The sequence below is a fragment of the Salvelinus namaycush genome, chromosome 2 (genome assembly GCF_016432855.1).
Source record: "Salvelinus namaycush isolate Seneca chromosome 2, SaNama_1.0, whole genome shotgun sequence".
In the NCBI taxonomy this organism is placed as follows: Eukaryota; Metazoa; Chordata; class Actinopteri; order Salmoniformes; family Salmonidae; genus Salvelinus; species Salvelinus namaycush.
This window is the reverse complement of record NC_052308.1, coordinates 71,673,830-71,697,172: the sequence shown is the minus strand read 5'-3', so window position 1 is coordinate 71,697,172 and position 23,343 is coordinate 71,673,830. Positions and strand designations below refer to the sequence as shown.

The 23,343-nt window shown below is 45.2% G+C and overlaps 1 protein-coding gene across 1 annotated transcript in view; it reads right to left on the bottom strand.

Annotated features, from left to right (window-relative positions):
• Positions 1-21,419, bottom strand: part of LOC120023219 (general transcription factor 3C polypeptide 1-like) — a 50,501-nt gene extending 29,082 nt beyond the window's left edge. Inside the window, exons 1-5 of the mRNA XM_038967264.1 lie at positions 20,979-21,419; positions 20,162-20,365; positions 15,745-15,921; positions 15,324-15,467; positions 12,083-12,179 (exon numbers count right to left, since the gene is read on the bottom strand). Coding sequence (XP_038823192.1) covers positions 12,083-12,179; positions 15,324-15,467; positions 15,745-15,921; positions 20,162-20,365; positions 20,979-21,199 — 843 coding nt within the window. The 5' untranslated portion in view covers positions 21,200-21,419. The remainder of the gene's footprint in view (positions 1-12,082; positions 12,180-15,323; positions 15,468-15,744; positions 15,922-20,161; positions 20,366-20,978) is intronic.
• Positions 21,420-23,343: the final 1,924 nt, after the last annotated feature.

Genomic DNA, 23,343 nt, shown 5'->3' with positions numbered 1-23,343 from the left:
ACACACTCTCTAACCACACACTGTCCTGATACACACTCTCTAACCACACACTGTCCTGATACACACTCTCTAACCACACACTGTCCTGATACACACTCTCTAACCACACACTGTCCTGATACACACTCTCTAACCTCACACTGTCCTGATACACACTCTCTAACCACACGCTGTCCTGATACACACTCTCTAACGACACACACTCTCTAACCACACACTGTCCTGATACACACTCTCTAACCTCACACTGTCCTGATACACACTCTCTAACCACACACTGTTCTGATACACACTCTCTAACCCCACACTGTCCTGATACACACTCTCTAACCACACACTGTCCTGATACACACTCTCTAACCACACACTGTCCTGATACACACTCTCTAACCACACACTGTCCTGATACACACTCTCTAACCTCACACTGTCCTGATACACACTCTCTAACCACACGCTGTCCTGATACACACTCTCTAACGACACACACTCTCTAACCACACACTGTCCTGATACACACTCTCTAACCTCACACTGTCCTGATACACACTCTCTAACCACACACTGTTCTGATACACACTCTCTAACCCCACACTGTCCTGATACACACTCTCTAACCACACACTGTCCTGATACACACTCTCTAACCACACACTGTCCTGATACACACTCTCTAACCTCACACTGTCCTGATACACACTCTCTAACCTCACACTGTCCTGATACACACTCTCTAACCACACACTGTCCTGATACACACTCTCTAACCACACACTGTCCTGATACACACTCTAACCACACACTGTCCTGATACACACTCTCTAACCTCACACTGTCCTGATACACACTCTCTAACCACACACTGTCCTGGTACACTCTCTCTAACCACACACTGTCCTGATACACTCTCTCTAACCACACACTGTCCTGATACACACTCTAACCACACACTGTCCTGATACACACTCTCTAACCACACACTGTCCTGATACACACTCTCTAACCACACACTGTCCTGATACACACTCTCTAACCTCACACCGTCCTGGTACACACTCTCTAACCTCACACTGTCCTGACACTCTCTAACCACACACTGTCCTGATACACACTCTCTAACCTCACACTGTCCTGATACACACTCTCTAACCACACACTGTCCTGATACACACTCTCTAACCACACACTGTCCTGATACACACTCTCTAACCTCACACTGTCCTGATACACACTCTCTAACCTCACACTGTCCTGATACACACTCTCTAACCTCACACTGTCCTGATACACACTCTCTAACCTCACACTGTCCTGATACACACTCTCTAACCCCACACTGTCCTGATACACACTCTCTAACCCCACACTGTCCTGATACACACTCTCTAACCCCACACTGTCCTGATACACACTCTCTAACCCCACACTGTCCTGATACACACTCTCTAACCACACACTGCCTGTCCTGGTACACACTCTCTAACCACACACTGCCCTGATACACACTCTCTAACCACACACACTCTCTAACCACACACTGTCCTGATACACACTCTCTAACCTCACACTGTCCTGATACACACTCTCTAACCACACACTGTCCTGATACACACTCTCTAACCACACACTGTCCTGATACACACTCTCTAACCACACACTGTCCTGATACACACTCTCTAACCACACACACTCTCTAACCACACACTGTCCTGATACACACTCTCTAACCTCACACTGTCCTGATACACACTCTCTAACCACACACTGTCCTGATACACACTCTCTAACCACACACTGTCCTGATACACACTCTCTAACCACACACTGTCCTGATACACACTCTCTAACCACACACACTCTCTAACCACACACTGTCCTGATACACACTCTCTAACCACACACTGTCCTGATACACACTCTCTAACCACACGCTGTCCTGATACACACTCTAACCACACACTGTCCTGATACACACTCTCTAACCACACACTGCCTGTCCTGGTACACACTCTCTAACCACACACTGCCCTGATACACACTCTCTAACCACACACACTCTCTAACCACACACTGTCCTGATACACACTCTCTAACCTCACACTGTCCTGATACACACTCTCTAACCTCACACTGTCCTGATACACACTCTCTAACCTCACACTGTCCTGATACACACTCTCTAACCATACACTGTCCTGATACACACTCTCTAACCACACACTGCCCTGATACACACTCTCTAACCACACACTGTCCCGATACACACTCTCTAACCACACACTGTCCCGATACACACTCTCTAACCACACACTGTCCTGATACACACTCTCTAACCACACACTGTCCTGGTACACACTCTCTAACCACACACTGTCCTGATACACACTCTCTAACCTCACACTGTCCTGACACTCTCTAACCACACACTGTCCTGATACACACTCTCTAACCTCACACTGTCCTGATACACACTCTCTAACCTCACACTGTCTTGATACACACTCTCTAACCTCACACTGTCCTGATACACACTCTCTAACCTCACACTGTCTTGATACACACTCTCTAACCTCACACTGTCCTGATACACACTCTCTAACCTCACACTGTCCTGATACACACTCTCTAACCTCACACTGTCCTGATACACACTCTCTAACCTCACACTGTCCTGATACACACTCTCTAACCTCACACTGTCCTGATACACACTCTCTAACCTCACACTGTCTTGATACACACTCTCTAACCTCACACTGTCCTGATACACACTCTCTAACCACACACTGTCCTGATACACACTCTCTAACCACACACTGTCCTGATACACACTCTCTAACCTCACACTGTCCTGATACACACTCTCTAACCTCACACTGTCCTGATACACACTCTCTAACCTCACACTGTCCTGATACACACTCTCTAACCTCACACTGTCCTGATACACACTCTCTAACCTCACACTGTCTTGATACACACTCTCTAACCTCACACTGTCCTGATACACACTCTCTAACCACACACTGTCCTGATACACACTCTCTAACCACACACTGTCCTGATACACACTCTCTAACCTCACACTGTCCTGATACACACTCTCTAACCTCACACTGTCCTGATACACACTCTCTAACCTCACACTGTCCTGATACACACTCTCTAACCTCACACTGTCCTGATACACACTCTCTAACCCCACACTGTCCTGATACACACTCTCTAACCCCACACTGTCCTGATACACACTCCCTAACCTCACACTGTCCTGATACACACTCTCTAACCCCACACTGTCCTGATACACACTCTCTAACCACACACTGTCCCGATACACACTCTAACCACACACTGTCCTGATACACACTCTCTAACCTCACACTGTCCTGATACACTAACCACACACTGTCCTGGTACACACTCTCTAACCTCACACTGTCCTGATACACACTCTCTAACCTCACACTGTCCTGGTACACACTCTCTAACCACACACTGTCCTGATACACACTCTCTAACCTCACACTGTCCTGATACACACTCTCTAACCTCACACTGTCCTGATACACTAACCACACACTGTCCTGGTACACACTCTCTAACCTCACACTGTCCTGATACACTCTCTAACCACACACTGTCCTGATACACACTCTCTAACCTCACACTGTCCTGATACACACTCTCTAACCTCACACTGTCCTGATACACACTCTCTAACCACACGCTGTCCTGATACACACTCTCTAACGACACACACTCTCTAACCACACACTGTCCTGATACACACTCTCTAACCTCACACTGTCCTGATACACACTCTCTAACCACACACTGTTCTGATACACACTCTCTAACCCCACACTGTCCTGATACACACTCTCTAACCACACACTGTCCTGATACACACTCTCTAACCACACACTGTCCTGATACACACTCTCTAACCACACACTGTCCTGATACACACTCTCTAACCACACACTGTCCTGATACACACTCTCTAACCACACACACTCTCTAACCACACACTGTCCTGATACACACTCTCTAACCACACACTGTCCTGATACACACTCTAACCACACACTGTCCTGATACACACTCTCTAACCTCACACTGTCCTGATACACACTCTCTAACCTCACACTGTCCTGATACACACTCTCTAACCACACACTGTCCTGATACACACTCTAACCACACACTGTCCTGATACACACTCTAACCACACACTGTCCTGATACACACTCTCTAACCTCACACTGTCCTGATACACACTCTCTAACCACACACTGTCCTGGTACACTCTCTCTAACCACACACTGTCCTGATACACTCTCTCTAACCACACACTGTCCTGATACACACTCTAACCACACACTGTCCTGATACACACTCTCTAACCACACACTGTCCTGATACACACTCTCTAACCACACACTGTCCTGATACACACTCTCTAACCTCACACTGTCCTGATACACACTCTCTAACCTCACACTGTCTTGATACACACTCTCTAACCTCACACTGTCCTGATACACACTCTCTAACCTCACACTGTCTTGATACACACTCTCTAACCTCACACTGTCCTGATACACACTCTCTAACCTCACACTGTCCTGATACACACTCTCTAACCTCACACTGTCCTGATACACACTCTCTAACCTCACACTGTCCTGATACACACTCTCTAACCTCACACTGTCTTGATACACACTCTCTAACCTCACACTGTCCTGATACACACTCTCTAACCACACACTGTCCTGATACACACTCTCTAACCTCACACTGTCCTGATACACACTCTCTAACCTCACACTGTCCTGATACACACTCTCTAACCTCACACTGTCCTGATACACACTCTCTAACCTCACACTGTCCTGATACACACTCTCTAACCTCACACTGTCCTGATACACACTCTCTAACCTCACACTGTCCTGATACACACTCTCTAACCTCACACTGTCCTGATACACACTCTCTAACCTCACACTGTCCTGATACACACTCTCTAACCACACACTGTCCTGATACACACTCTCTAACCACACACTGTCCTGATACACACTCTCTAACCTCACACTGTCCTGATACACACTCTCTAACCTCACACTGTCCTGATACACACTCTCTAACCTCACACTGTCCTGATACACACTCTCTAACCTCACACTGTCCTGATACACACTCTCTAACCTCACACTGTCCTGATACACACTCTCTAACCCCACACTGTCCTGATACACACTCTCTAACCTCACACTGTCCTGATACACACTCTCTAACCCACACTGTCCTGATACACACTCTCTAACCACACACTGTCCCGATACACACTCTAACCACACACTGTCCTGATACACACTCTCTAACCTCACACTGTCCTGATACACTAACCACACACTGTCCTGGTACACACTCTCTAACCTCACACTGTCCTGATACACACTCTCTAACCTCACACTGTCCTGGTACACACTCTCTAACCACACACTGTCCTGATACACACTCTCTAACCTCACACTGTCCTGATACACACTCTCTAACCTCACACTGTCCTGATACACTAACCACACACTGTCCTGGTACACACTCTCTAACCTCACACTGTCCTGATACACTCTCTAACCACACACTGTCCTGATACACACTCTCTAACCTCACACTGTCCTGATACACACTCTCTAACCTCACACTGTCCTGATACACACTCTCTAACCACACGCTGTCCTGATACACACTCTCTAACGACACACACTCTCTAACCACACACTGTCCTGATACACACTCTCTAACCTCACACTGTCCTGATACACACTCTCTAACCACACACTGTTCTGATACACACTCTCTAACCCCACACTGTCCTGATACACACTCTCTAACCACACACTGTCCTGATACACACTCTCTAACCACACACTGTCCTGATACACACTCTCTAACCACACACTGTCCTGATACACACTCTCTAACCACACACTGTCCTGATACACACTCTCTAACCACACACACTCTCTAACCACACACTGTCCTGATACACACTCTCTAACCACACACTGTCCTGATACACACTCTAACCACACACTGTCCTGATACACACTCTCTAACCTCACACTGTCCTGATACACACTCTCTAACCTCACACTGTCCTGATACACACTCTCTAACCACACACTGTCCTGATACACACTCTCTAACCACACACTGTCCTGATACACACTCTAACCACACACTGTCCTGATACACACTCTCTAACCTCACACTGTCCTGATACACACTCTCTAACCACACACTGTCCTGGTACACTCTCTCTAACCACACACTGTCCTGATACACTCTCTCTAACCACACACTGTCCTGATACACACTCTAACCACACACTGTCCTGATACACACTCTCTAACCACACACTGTCCTGATACACACTCTCTAACCACACACTGTCCTGATACACACTCTCTAACCTCACACCGTCCTGGTACACACTCTCTAACCTCACACTGTCCTGACACTCTCTAACCACACACTGTCCTGATACACACTCTCTAACCACACACTGCCCTGATACACTCTCTAACCACACACTGCCCTGATACACACTCTCTAACCACACACACTCTCTAACCACACACTGTCCTGATACACACTCTCTAACCTCACACTGTCCTGATACACACTCTCTAACCACACACTGTCCTGATACACACTCTCTAACCACACACTGTCCTGATACACACTCTCTAACCACACACTGTCCTGATACACACTCTCTAACCACACACACTCTCTAACCACACACTGTCCTGATACACACTCTCTAACCACACACTGTCCTGATACACACTCTCTAACCACACGCTGTCCTGATACACTCTCTAACCTCACACTGTCCTGATACACACTCTCTAACCTCACACTGTCCTGATACACACTCTCTAACCTCACACTGTCCTGATACACACTCTAACCACACACTGTCCTGATACACACTCTCTAACCTCACACTGTCCTGATACACACTCTCTAACCTCACACTGTCCTGATACACACTCTCTAACCATACACTGTCCCGATACACACTCTCTAACCACACACTGTCCCGATACACACTCTCTAACCACACACTGTCCCGATACACACACTCTAACCACACACTGTCCCGATACACACTCTCTAACCACACACTGTCCCGATACACACTCTCTAACCACACACTGTCCCGATACACACTCTCTAACCACACACTGTCCTGGTACACACTCTCTAACCACACACTGTCCTGATACACACTCTCTAACCTCACACTGTCCTGACACTCTCTAACCACACACTGTCCTGATACACACTCTCTAACCTCACACTGTCCTGATACACACTCTCTAACCTCACACTGTCTTGATACACACTCTCTAACCTCACACTGTCCTGATACACACTCTCTAACCTCACACTGTCTTGATACACACTCTCTAACCTCACACTGTCCTGATACACACTCTCTAACCTCACACTGTCCTGATACACACTCTCTAACCTCACACTGTCCTGATACACACTCTCTAACCTCACACTGTCCTGATACACACTCTCTAACCTCACACTGTCCTGATACACACTCTCTAACCTCACACTGTCTTGATACACACTCTCTAACCTCACACTGTCCTGATACACACTCTCTAACCACACACTGTCCTGATACACACTCTCTAACCACACACTGTCCTGATACACTCTCTAACCTCACACTGTCCTGATACACACTCTCTAACCTCACACTGTCCTGATACACACTCTCTAACCTCACACTGTCCTGATACACACTCTCTAACCTCACACTGTCTTGATACACACTCTCTAACCTCACACTGTCCTGATACACACTCTCTAACCACACACTGTCCTGATACACACTCTCTAACCACACACTGTCCTGATACACACTCTCTAACCTCACACTGTCCTGATACACACTCTCTAACCTCACACTGTCCTGATACACACTCTCTAACCTCACACTGTCCTGATACACACTCTCTAACCTCACACTGTCCTGATACACACTCTCTAACCTCACACTGTCCTGATACACACTCTCTAACCCCACACTGTCCTGATACACACTCTCTAACCCCACACTGTCCTGATACACACTCCCTAACCTCACACTGTCCTGATACACACTCTCTAACCCCACACTGTCCTGATACACACTCTCTAACCACACACTGTCCCGATACACACTCTAACCACACACTGTCCTGATACACACTCTCTAACCTCACACTGTCCTGATACACTAACCACACACTGTCCTGGTACACACTCTCTAACCTCACACTGTCCTGATACACACTCTCTAACCTCACACTGTCCTGGTACACACTCTCTAACCACACACTGTCCTGATACACACTCTCTAACCTCACACTGTCCTGATACACACTCTCTAACCTCACACTGTCCTGATACACTAACCACACACTGTCATGGTACACACTCTCTAACCTCACACTGTCCTGATACACTCTCTAACCACACACTGTCCTGATACACACTCTCTAACCTCACACTGTCCCGATACACACACTCTAACCACACACTGTCCCGATACACACTCTCTAACCACACACTGTCCCGATACACACTCTCTAACCACACACTGTCCTGGTACACACTCTCTAACCACACACTGTCCTGATACACACTCTCTAACCTCACACTGTCCTGACACTCTCTAACCACACACTGTCCTGATACACACTCTCTAACCTCACACTGTCCTGATACACACTCTCTAACCTCACACTGTCTTGATACACACTCTCTAACCTCACACTGTCCTGATACACACTCTCTAACCTCACACTGTCTTGATACACACTCTCTAACCACACACTGTCCCGATACACACTCTCTAACCACACACTGTCCTGGTACACACTCTCTAACCACACACTGTCCTGATACACACTCTCTAACCACACACTGTCCTGATACACACTCTCTAACCTCACACTGTCCTGATACACACTCTCTAACCTCACACTGTCCTGATACACACTCTCTAACCTCACACTGTCTTGATACACACTCTCTAACCTCACACTGTCCTGATACACACTCTCTAACCTCACACTGTCTTGATACACACTCTCTAACCTCACACTGTCCTGATACACACTCTCTAACCTCACACTGTCCTGATACACACTCTCTAACCTCACACTGTCCTGATACACACTCTCTAACCTCACACTGTCCTGATACACACTCTCTAACCTCACACTGTCCTGATACACACTCTCTAACCTCACACTGTCTTGATACACACTCTCTAACCTCACACTGTCCTGATACACACTCTCTAACCACACACTGTCCTGATACACACTCTCTAACCACACACTGTCCTGATACACTCTCTAACCTCACACTGTCCTGATACACACTCTCTAACCTCACACTGTCCTGATACACACTCTCTAACCTCACACTGTCCTGATACACACTCTCTAACCTCACACTGTCTTGATACACACTCTCTAACCTCACACTGTCCTGATACACACTCTCTAACCACACACTGTCCTGATACACACTCTCTAACCACACACTGTCCTGATACACACTCTCTAACCTCACACTGTCCTGATACACACTCTCTAACCTCACACTGTCCTGATACACACTCTCTAACCTCACACTGTCCTGATACACACTCTCTAACCTCACACTGTCCTGATACACACTCTCTAACCTCACACTGTCCTGATACACACTCTCTAACCCCACACTGTCCTGATACACACTCTCTAACCCCACACTGTCCTGATACACACTCCCTAACCTCACACTGTCCTGATACACACTCTCTAACCCCACACTGTCCTGATACACACTCTCTAACCACACACTGTCCCGATACACACTCTAACCACACACTGTCCTGATACACACTCTCTAACCTCACACTGTCCTGATACACTAACCACACACTGTCCTGGTACACACTCTCTAACCTCACACTGTCCTGATACACACTCTCTAACCTCACACTGTCCTGGTACACACTCTCTAACCACACACTGTCCTGATACACACTCTCTAACCTCACACTGTCCTGATACACACTCTCTAACCTCACACTGTCCTGATACACTAACCACACACTGTCATGGTACACACTCTCTAACCTCACACTGTCCTGATACACTCTCTAACCACACACTGTCCTGATACACACTCTCTAACCTCACACTGTCCTGATACACACTCTCTAACCTCACACTGTCCCGGTACACACTCTCTAAACTCACACTGTCCCGGTACACACTCTCTAACCACACACTGTCCCGATACACACTCTCTAACCTCACACTGTCCCGATACACACTCTCTAACCACACACTGTCCCGATACACACTCTCTAACCACACACTGTCCCGATACACACTCTCTAACCACACACTGCCCCGATACACACTCTCTAACCACACACTGCCCTGTTACACACTCTCTAACCACACACTGTCCTGATACACACTCTCTAACCACACACTGTCCTGATACACACTCTCTAACCTCACACTGTCCTGATACACACTCTCTAACCTCACACTGTCCTGATACACACTCTCTAACCTCACACTGTCCTGATACACACTCTCTAACCACACACTGTCCTGATACACACTCTCTAACCTCACACTGTCCTGATACACTCTCTAACCTCACACTGTCCTGATACACACTCTCTAACCACACACTGTCCTGATACACACTCTCTAACCACACACTGTCCTGATACACACTCTCTAACCCCACACTGTCCTGATACACACTCTCTAACCACACACTGTCCTGGTACACACTCTCTAACCACACACTGTCCTGGTACACACTCTCTAACCACACACTGTCCTGATACACACTCTCTAACCACACACTGTCCTGATACACACTCTCTAACCACACACTGTCCTGATACACTCTCTAACCACACACTGTCCTGATACTCTCTAACCACACACTGTCCTGATACACTCTCTAACCTCACACTGTCCTGATACACACTCTCTAACCTCACACTGTCCTGATACACACTCTCTAACCTCACACTGTCCTGATACACACTCTCTAACCACACACTGTCCTGATACACACTCTCTAACCTCACACTGTCCTGATACACACTCTCTAACCTCACACTGTCCTGATACACACTCTCTAACCTCACACTGTCCCGATACACTCTCTAACCCCACACTGTCCCGATACACTCTCTAACCCCACACTGTCCCGATACACTCTCTAACCCCACACTGTCCCGATACACTCTCTAACCCCACACTGTCCCGATACACTCTCTAACCCCACACTGTCCCGATACACACTCTCTAACCCCACACTGTCCCCATACACACTCTCTAACCTCACACTGTCCTGATACACTCTCTAACCACACACTGTCCTGATACACTCTCTAATCCCACACTCTCTAACCTCACACTGTCCTGATACACTCTCTAACCACACACTGTCCTGATACACACTCTCTAACCTCACACTGTCCTGGTACACACTCTCTAACCACACACTGTCCCGATACACACTCTCTAACCTCACACTGTCCTGATACACACTCTCTAACCTCACACTGTCCTGATACACACTGTCCTGATACACACTGTCCTGATACACACTCTCTAACCACACACTGTCCTGATACACACTCTCTAACCCCACACTCTCTAACCACACACTGTCCTGATACACTCTCTAACCTCACACTGTCCTGATACACACTCTCTAACCTCACACTGTCCTGATACACACTCTCTAACCACACACTGTCCCGATACACACTCTCTAAACACACACTGTCCTGATACACACTCTCTAACCTCACACTGTCCCGATACACACTCTCTAACCACACACTGCCTGTCCTGATACACACTCTTTAACCACACACTGCCTGTCCTGGTACACATGCATACAAGGTCCGCACAACAATGCACTGTTGACTGGAACACACACACGGAGGTCTCACCAGTTGGTCTCGTAGTGTGATCATGGAGGCTATGTGGTTGGGCGCCTCTGACAGGAGGTTAGAGGTCAACTCCATCAGGATATCATACTTACTACGCCTGGAGAGACAGAGAGAGACCCAATCAAATCATGAGAAAACAAAAAGATAATTACTTGACACATTGGAAAGAATTAACAAAAAAACAGAGCAAACTAGAATGCTATTTGGCCCTAAACAGAGAGTACACACAGTGGCAGAATACCTGACCACTGTGACTGACCCAAACTTAATTAAGGACAGCTTTGTTCTATGTACAGACTCAGTGAGCATAGCCTTGCTATTGAGAAAGGCCACCGTAGGCAGACCTGGCTCTCACGAGAAGACAGGCCATGTGCACACGGCCCACTAAATGAGGTGGAAACCGAGCTGCACTTCCTAACCTCCTGCCCAATGTATGACCATATTAGAGACACATATTTCCCTCAGATTACACTCACTCCCATATCTACTGGGTGAAATATCACAGTGTGACATCACAGCAGCAAGATTTGTGACCTGTTGCCACAAGAAAAGGGCAACCAGTGAAGAACAAACACCATTGTAAATACTAGAGGTCGACCGATTAATCGGAATGGCCGATTAATTAGGGCCGATTTCAAGTTTTCATAACAATCGGAAATCGGTATTTTTGGACACCGATTTGGCAGATTTTTTTTTTTTTACACCTTTATTTAACTAGTCAAGTCAGTTAAGAACACATTCTTATTTTCAATGACGGCCTAGGAACGGTGGGTTAACTGCCTTGTTCAGGGGCCTTGTCAGCTCGGGGATTCAATCTTGCAACCTTACGGTTAACTAGTCCAACGCTCTAACCACCGGCCTTACATTGCACTCCACAAGGAGACTACCTGTTACGCGAATGCAGTAAGAAGCCAAGGTAAGTTGCTAGCTAGCATTAAACTTATCTTATAAAAAACAATCAATCAATCATAATCACTAGTTATAACTACACATGGTTGATGATATTACTAGTTTATATGCGGTGCGCATTCACGTAAAAGGACTGTCGTTGCTCCAATGTGTACCTAACCATAAACATCAATGCCTTTCTTAAAATCAATACACAAGTATATATTTTTTAACTTGCATATACCTGCTAACATGGATTTCTTTTAACTAGGGAAAATGTGTCACTTCACTTGCAACAGAGTCAGGTTATATGCAGCAGTTTGGGCCCCTGGCTCGTTGCGAACTGTGTGAAGACTATTTCTTCCTAACAAACGGGGGATGATTTAACAAAAGCGCATTTGCGAAAAAAAACACAATCGTTGCACGACTGTACCTAACCCTAAACATCAATGCCTTTCTTAAAATCAATACACAGAAGTATATATTTTTAAACCTGCATATTTAGCTAAATTGAGTTTGAGTTTATTTTTACAGGGACAGTGCACATTAATCAACGTTTCAGTAAAAGTGCCGGTTTTAGCCAGCCGGCTAATTTTCAACCGCAGTCCCTGGGCAGGTTATTAAAAACAATTACAATATAGACAATAGCAACATAGAACAAGACATAGCATACAGACATAGCAACATAGGACAAGCAAGACGTAGCATACAGACAGAGCAACATAGAACAAAAAGCAGCAAGACAAAATTCATAAAAGCAACAAAGTGTTTCCACACCTCACAAGTTACAGACAACAGACAATGAAATCCAGGTTAGCAGGCAATATTAACCAGGTGAAATTGTGTCACTTCTCTTGCGTTCATTGCACGCAGAGTCAGGGTATATGCAACAGTTTGGGCCGCCTGGCTCGTTGCGAACTAATTTGCCAGAATTTTACGTAATTATGACATAACATTGAAGGTTGTGCAATGTAACAGGAATATTTAGACTGATGGATGCCACCCGTTAGATAAAATACGGAACGGTTCTGTATTTCACTGAAAGAATAAACGTTTTGTTTTCGAAAGGATAGTTTCCGGATTCGACCATATTAATGACCAAAGGCTCGTATTTCTGTGTTATTATGCTATAATTAAGTCTATGATTTGATATTTGATAGAGCAGTCTGACTGAGCGATGGTAGGCAGCAGCAGGCTCGTAAGCATTCATTCAAACAGCACTTTCGTGCGTTTTGCCATCAGCTCTTCGCTGTGCTTCAAGCATTGAGCTGTTTATGACTTCAAGCCTATCAACTCCCGAGATTAGGCTGGTGTAACCGATGTGAAATGGCTAGCTAGTTAGCTGGGTGCGCGCTAATAGCGTTTCAAACGTCACTCGCTCTGAGACTTGGAGTAGTTGTTCCCCTTGCTCTGCATGGGTAACGCTGCTTCGAGGGTGGTTGTTGTCTATGTGTTCCTCGTTCGAGCCAAGGTAGGGGCGAGGAGAGGAATGGAAGCTATACTGTTACACTGGCAATACTAAAGTGCCTATAAGAACATCCAATAGTCAAAGGTATATGAAATACAAATCGTATAGAGAGAAATAGTCCTATAATTCCTATAATAACTACAACCTAAAACTTCTTACCTGGGAATATTGAAGACTCATGTTAAAAGGAACCACCAGCTTTCATATGTTCTCATGTTCTGAGCAAGGAACTTAAACGTTAGCTTTCTTACATGGCACATATTGCACTTTTACTTTCTTCTCCAACACTTTGTTTTTGCATTATTTAAACCAAATTGAACAAGTTACATTATTTATTTGAGACTAAATAGATTCTGATGTATTATATTAACTTAAAATAAGTGTTCATTCAGTATTATTGTAATTGGCATTATTACAAATAAATACTTTTTTATTGATTTTTTTAAAATCGGCCGATTAATCGGTATCGGCTTTTTTGGTCCTCCAATAATCGGTATCGGCGTTGAAAAATCATAAATCGGTCGACCTCTAGTAAATACAACCCATATTTATGTTTATTTATTTTCCCTTTTGTACATCATTACAACACTGTATACATACATACATACATATTTACATTTACATTTAAGTCATTTAGCAGACGCTCTTATCCAGAGCGACTTACAAATTGACTTACAAATACATATATATATATATATACACACATAATATGCCATTTGAAATGTCTGTATTATTTTGGAACTTCTGTGAGTGTAATGTTTACTGTTCATAAACAAAAGTGAAATAAACAATACAAATGATCTAGTTCACTTGCTGTGGAAATGTAAACATGCGTTTCCATGCCAATAAAGCCCCTTGAATCCGACAGAGTGAGTGTGTACTGACCGGTCTACGTGGAAGCGTTTGAGCAGCAGCAGTATGGAGTGTTGCTGTGCTCCGCTGGCCAGTCTGAGGACATGAGACTGCATGGTGATCAGATCATTCTGCGTCAGAGACTTCCTCAAGTAGTGCATCTTCCTCGGGTCCGTCCTGCACCAATCACAACACAGTTTATTACATAGGGTGACTACTTGAATGAGCAGGACTGCAGGCCGCTCAGTAGCTAAAGAGGTAGATATGTGTTTTCCTACTTGAATGAGCAGGACTGCAGGTCTCTCAGTAGCTAAAGTGGTAGAGATGTGTTTTCCTACTTGAATGAGCAGGACTGCAGGTCTCAGTAGTAAGAGGTAGATATGTGTTTTCCTACTTGAATGAGCAGGACTGCAGGTCTCTCTGTAGCTAAAGAGGTAGATATGTGTTTTCCTACTTGAATGAGCAGGAGTGCAGGTCTCTCTGTAGCTCTCCCTGCCAGCGGGCCCTCCCCAGCCTCTCCAGGATACAGTATGAGTGGTCAGTCAGCTTCAAGTCCGGGTCTCCTCCGTCACCTATTAACACCCTGAACCTCAACCTCTGGGAGGCCACCATTACCAGCTTCCTCCCCCACCTGGAGGAGGAGAGGTCATCATGGGTTAAGAGTTGTTTTAGGACCATTCTTACTATCTACCTGACTAGTTGATGACAAGTTGTGGATTGATTCTACCTGGAGGAGAGGTTATCAGTTTGGGCTATGACTTTCTGTAGTCGGCCAGCTAATGTAATGTTAACAGCCGGTCCCATATCACACCCTATCCCTCCCCCTTGGCCCTAAACCCTTGATGTAACATGCTAATGTAATGTTAACAGCCGGTCCCATATCACACCCTATCCCTCCCCCTTGGCCCTAAACCCTTGATGTAACATGCTAATGTAATGTTAACAGCCGGTCCCATATCACACCCTATCCCTCCCCCTTGGCCCTAAACCCTTGATGTAACATGCTAATGTAATGTTAACAGCTGGTACCATATCACACCCTATCCCTCCCCCTTGGCCCTAAACCCTTGATGTAACATGCTAATGTAATGTTAACAGCCGGTCCCATATCACACCCTATCCCTCCCCCTTGGCCCTAAACCCTTGATGTAACATGCTAATGTAATGTTAACAGCCGGTCCCATATCACACCCTATCCCTCCCCCTTGGCTCTAAACCCTTGATGTAACATGCTAATGTAATGTTAACAGCCGGTCCCATATCACACCCTATCCCTCCCCCTTGGCCCTAAACCCTTGATGTAACATGCTAATGTAATGTTAACAGCCGGTCCCATATCACACCCTATCCCTCCCCCTTGGCCCTAAACCCTTGATGTAACATGCTAATGTAATGTTAACAGCCGGTCCCATATCACACCCTATCCCTCCCCCTTGGCCCTAAACCCTTGATGTAACATGCTAATGTAATGTTAACAGCCGGTCCCATATCACACCCTATCCCTCCCCCTTGGCCCTAAACCCTTGATGTAACATGCTGACCACACCGCTCGCGTCGAAAAATACATTTAAACACATGTTATTCAATTATTGCACCCACGCTGCTCGCGCACCAACGAGCGTCTGCGTTGCCAAGCGCTAAAATAGAAGTCAGTTCTATTTGTGACGCTGAACGCGGTGCAAGTCCTGCCTCTCCCATCTCCTCATTGGTTTATAGAAGCAGATACCCACGTGCCATCTCCTCATTGGTTATACTCACGTGGGTGATTGAAAGATGAACTAAGTTCAGTCGGTCATCGTGGTAACCATGAAAGTTAGATGCCAATCACTATATAAAGGCCAAAGAAGAAAAAGCCTGGAAGGAGGAGAGATGACTAGAAACGATTCGGTTGACCGTTTTATCTGTGGATTAATTGTCGGAGTTGAGGACCTTGTGCATTTCAGGTAAAACAACTCAATGTTTATATCCCAGGACAAATTAACTAGCAACTGCAAGTTAGCCAGCTGAATTGCCATAAATGTTTAATGCTTTTCGACCTGTCCTTAAATTAATATAGTTGGTTCAGAGTTTGTTTTGATATTTCAACCTGCGTGTTGTGATCGCGTCTGGTGTGGGGGGGGGAGGACAAAATCATTTTGCGCGCGGCCGGTTTGGGTACAATGTTAGCGTCTCTGCAGGGTCTGGATAGGTCAACAGTGGAGTAGAGGATGTTTAGGGTCTGGATAGGTCAACAGTGGAGTAGAGGATGTTTAGGGTCTGGATAGGTCAACAGTGGAGTAGAGGACTGAAGGGTCTGGATAGATCAACAGTGGAGTAGAGGACTGAAGGGTCTGGATAGGTCAACAGTGGAGTAGAGGATGTTTAGGGTCTGGATAGGTCAACAGTGGAGTAGAAGATGTTTAGGGTCTGGATAGGTCAACAGTGGAGTAGAGGATGTTTAGGGTCTGGATAGGTCAACAGTGGAGTAGAGGACTGAAGGGTCTGGATAGGTCAACAGTGGAGTAGAGGACTGAAGGGTCTGGATAGGTCAACAGTGGAGTAGAGGATGTTTAGGGTCTGGATAGGTCAACAGTGGAGTAGAGGACCGAAGGGTCTGGATAGGTCAACAGTGGAGTAGAGGACTGAAGGGTCTGGATAGGTCAACAGTGGAGTAGAGGATGTTTAGGGTCTGGATAGGTCAACAGTGGAGTAGAGGACTGAAGGGTCTGGATAGGTCAACAGTGGAGTAGAGGACTGACGGGTCTGGATAGGTCAACAGTGGAGTAGAGGACTGAAGGGTCTGGATAGGTCAACAGTGGAGTAGAGGACTGAAGGGTCTGGATAGGTCAACAGTGGAGTAGAGGATGTTTAGGGTCTGGATAGGTCAACAGTGGAGTAGAGGACTGAAGGGTCTGGATAGGTCAACAGTGGAGTAGAGGATGTTTAGGGTCTGGATAGGTCAACAGTGGAGTAGAGGATGTTTAGGGTCTGGATAGGTCAACAGTGGAGTAGAGGATGTTTAGTGTCTGTTTATCGTTTATATCACCAATGTGCACCAGTTTATTGCTTCCACCTTACATATGTACAAACATTGAAGTGGGCTTGGGCGATATACCGTTTATATAGCATACGAAACACCCATGGTATGATTTTCAATATCGCCTCGCGTGCGTGCTCCGCCACTGCTTATAACGATAACGAAGTATAACTATAAGTGTCAAATTATATCCAGCTCAGGGATCCAGCTATGCATTTGGTTTGCTAACTTGTTAAGACCAAACTTCTTGATTATAGCAGAGACATAACAGTCTGAGTAACAGCTTCTTTAGCTAACAAGCCACTCCTTGCCTCTCTTTGTCAATGCCAAACAGACTGGCCTTTCTGCCATCTTCAAATATGAACATTCTGTCCTTAATGAGCACGAGGAGAAAAGAGGAGTTGATCGTGATTCGATAACCCCTCACAGCTATCCTCCAATCACAATAATTATCAAAATATTGGCTTTTATTTTATTTAAATTTCATACATTTATAAGGATACAAATTCAAATGTGTTACAAAAATCAAACTCATGTCAAAATTCTCAAACTAAATACATGCTGCAATTCCAACCACAAAATGTCTTTCCTTTGATTTTAAGCCTCAAAATACAACAGCGTGCCAAGCTAACAGCTATCAAAATACAACAGCGTGCCTAGCTAGCAGCTATCAAAATACAAAAGTTTGCCTAGCTAGCAGCTATCAAAATACAACAGCGTGCCAAGCTAACAGCTATCAAAATACAACAGCGTGCCTAGCTAGCAGCTATCAAAATACAACAGCGTGCCTAGCTAACAGCTATCAAAATACAACAGCTTGCCAAGCTAACAGCTATCAAAAAATACAAAAGTTTGCCTAGCTAGCAGCTATCAAAATACAACAGCGTGCCTAGCTAGCAGCTATCAAAATACAACAGCGTGCCTAGCTAGCAGCTATCAAAATACAACAGCGTGCCTAGCTAACAGCTATCAAAATACAACAGCGTGCCAAGCCAACAGCTATCAAAATACAACAGCGTGCCAAGCCAACAGCTATCAAAATACAACAGCGTGCCAAGCCAACAGCTATCAAAATACAACAGCTTGCCAAGCTAACAGCTATCAAAATACAACAGCGTGCCAAGCTAACAGCTATCAAAATACAACAGCTTGTCTATCTAACAGCTATCAAAATACAACAGCTTGCCAAGCTAACAGCTATCAAAATACAACAGCTTGCCTAGCTAACAGCTATCAAAATACAACAGCTTGCCTAGCTAACAGCTATCAAAATACAACAGCTTGCCTAACTAAAAGCTATTAAAATACAACAGCTTGCCAAGCTAACAGCTATCAAAATACAACAGCTTGGTTAGCTAACAGCTAAATGTTTGTTTTTCACTGTTATAATTCGAATTATATTATTTAGGCTCTACATGTTGTCCTGGAAAATATCAATGTCATTTGTAACAACCAATGAGCAATGCCGGCGTAAATCTAGCTGCATATTGAACATTGAGATTGCCGAAAGGCGAGTCTCCTCGGCAATGACAAGGAGTGGAATGTTAGCTAAAAAAAAGACTGCTACTCAGACTAGAGACATTTAATACCCTCCTGGATCAAGATCCCTGTTGCCTAAATAGTTGTGTGTGTCAAATAGCACCCTTTGTGTGCACTTCCGATAACACGTATACTGTATGGTACAGAAACGGAATGAAGATCTGGATACCGCCCCAAACCTACACTGAAGGGTTAAGGCCAAGGAGAGGTGGAGGAATTGGGACCAGCTGGATATGAATGTCTTAGAGATATCTTGAATTCCCCCCCCACACACACACACACACACACGGATTAATCTTCAGCCAGTTTCTCCCACCTTTTGAAGGCGTCCTCTAACGTTACACATGGCGTCAGGTTGGTGGTGCGGATGATTGGGGTGACGTTTCTCCTCTCCTGGAAGAAGACACACGAGCCCTGGATTCCACTCTTATCCTCCAATAAGACCTGGACAGGGTAGGAGTCCACTCTGTCCCAACAGGATGCTTCCTGAATCCCTGTGTCGGGATCTATGTCTGCAAACCTGAAGAACAGACATACGGCATGGAGAGGGATAGTAGCGTTGACAACTTGCATGCAGCTAACGGAACATTTGGCACCGAGCATGGCTAGATATTCAGCCATCAAGGTTAGTTAACTAGTTAGTATTGTCAGCTTTGGTGTCAGGGCTTCTGAATGATTTTACTAGCTAGTTAGATAGTTTGTTTCAAATTCATAGGCTATCAAACAATGCCATAACGCTACAAATGTACGACATAGGGAAAATGTATAGCAGGACTGATGTTGGGAACTGGGAAATCCAAGTTCAAAACAAATTTTCGCAGTTGGAGCTAGTTTTTTCTCTCCAATTTCTCATTTGTTTTGAACGCACTGAAGTAGCTAGACAAGTAACGGCTGGATCACGCCGACAGTGTCAATGCATTTTGGGTACACCAGAAGTACATTAATTCCAATGGAACGCTGCGTTGCAGTGCATTCGTTGGATTTATCTAAAGTATGCGTCATACTGTATGCGTAGACGGCTTGACAGAAATGGTGGCAGAAGGTGAATGTTGAACACATCCAGATGATGCTCCGTCCCATTTTTCGTAATGACACCGTACGTGTGATCGACGCGTAAGACAACTCCAACCTACCTGTCGACGAGCAAGACATCAGCTCTCTCTTGCGGCAGCTCGTAGAAGTTGACTTCGTGGTTCGATACCAAGGATTTCCAAATGAACTCTTTAGTGTACGAGTCTAGATTCCGTGGGAAAGCAGGGTTTCTCTTTTCCAACCGAATCCACAGAGAGAGGATAGTAACCCCGTCCAGTCCCTCCAACGCCACTTCGTCCATTACTATGTCTAGCGGATCCATGGCTAGCAAACTAACGTTAGCTCGCTAGCTCCGCTGCGAATTCGTAACTCAAAGTTTAAAAAATGACCAACTACTACTGTACGGCTCGATATGCATTCAAAGCATCTGCATTGTATCCTGTTTAATTAAAACCGCTAAATGAAACGTTAAATCATGCACATGTCACGCAAATGTATGTTTTCTTTGGGAGTTTACGTTTCAACTGTGTTCCTATCGTGACGTTGCACATGTAAACTTTGACCTTGTGTTGTACGTCATTCGCGTCACTCGAACCGTCAAGTTTCCTGAAGGACATTTCCCAATGTTCCACAAGATGGCGTACTACTCACATTTACCTGTAGACATCAAACGGAAACTGTATAGTCATCGTCACAACAATTCATTGAGGGCAATAAACTGAAATCAACAAACGTTATTGCATCCAACTCCTGATATTAAAGGGGTGAGCTAAAATATGTTGCGGAATAGCTCGGGACTGTCCTTAAAGGGTGCACTAAACTGAAGGGAACAAATAGGAGGATTGCCTGCATACATTGTGGGATTTTAAGTATAGTCCTGGACATAAAAGCATGTTCAAGAGGAACTGTCCCAAGGAATAGGGCACTAGATTGGTACCTTTTGCAGACTATGTATAGATTGGTAGTAGGGATGCACCGATATTACATTTTTGGCCGATACCGATATCCAATATTTTCTTTGCCAAAAACCCGATACCGATATAAAAAATGTTAGCGGCCTTTTCAGCATTCTAGTAGTTAAATAGTTTACACACAGCAAAAAGTAATTTTTTGGGGGCATTTAAGCATGTCCCCATTACCAGTAAAACATAATCAAAACCTATTTCTTTCACTTACTTGCTGTTTTGTTCAGTCATTTCATTCTCAACCAGTACTGCATCATGTCACTGTCTGTTTCCATGTTGTCCAGCTGTGTCTGTAACATTTCACGTAAACCCTGTTTCTTGTCTGCACCGAAGTAGCGGTCCTTGTACCTAGCATCGAGCATGGTGGCGACACCGTAAAGAGGCTCAGAGAGAATGCCATCGAATCGCTTGTTCGCAGCCTCTTGTACTTTTCCAAGTTAACCCCACGGTCTGTCGTCAGTTTTGTTGAGCAGACGTTTCAATGCCATGACAGAGGGTATGACGTTTCAATGCCATGACAGAGGGTATCACGTCTGCTGCAGACGCAGTTGATGAGCTTATTTCTCTAGTCAGTTGTTTGAATGGTGCTAGGAGTGTGTTCATGTTCCAAACATGTTCTCAAATGCCATTGAAATGGCAGCAGCGGAATGAGAACCAGCACATTCTTCAGCAATACGGCTTTCCTCAGTAGGAAATCCTCATCGACCCACTGTGCTGTCAGACTCCGCATGCCCATGGGGCTGACATCGCAGGTCCAAATGTCAGTCATGAAGCTAATAGCAGTGAAGCACGTAGTAAGTAGCTCATGGATGTGCGTTTCAACAATACTGTGTAACTCCGGTAGGGCAACATCTGAAAGAATAGTGGCTACTTAGTACTGTGTACTGGGGCTCGAGGTGCTTGACCAGTTGGCGAAAGCCAACGTCATCAACGACAGAGAACAGTTGATTGTCAAGGGCAATGAATTCTATTATCTTGGTGTTAATGGATTTCACCTTTGAGTTGTCTCGCTGAAATGTTCTTACTCTTTCAAATGAATGCTCGATACACAGCAGACATTGTGGGCGAGGTTAGGAATGCTGTGTTGTAGGTGTAGCGCTATAATTTGTGGCGTCATTAGATCATCTACCTACGTTATATTAGGTATGCACGTCAGCTTTGACATCGGTTTTGCACATAGGCGTTAAACTAGACATCGGGCCGATGCCTATGTTGCTATTTTTAGCCAATACCGGCCGATTCCGATATGCTTACCGATATATCGTGCTTCCCTAATTGGTACCTTTAGCAGACTCCATGTATAGATTGGTACCTTTAGCAGACTCCATGTATAGATTGGTATCTTTAGCAGGCTCCATGTATAGATTGGTACCTTTAGCAGGTTCCATGTATAGATTGGTACCTTTAGCAGGCTCCGTGTATAGATTGGTACCTTTAGCAGGCTCCATGTATAGATTGGTACCTTTAGCAGGCTCCGTGTATAGATTGGTACCTTTAGCAG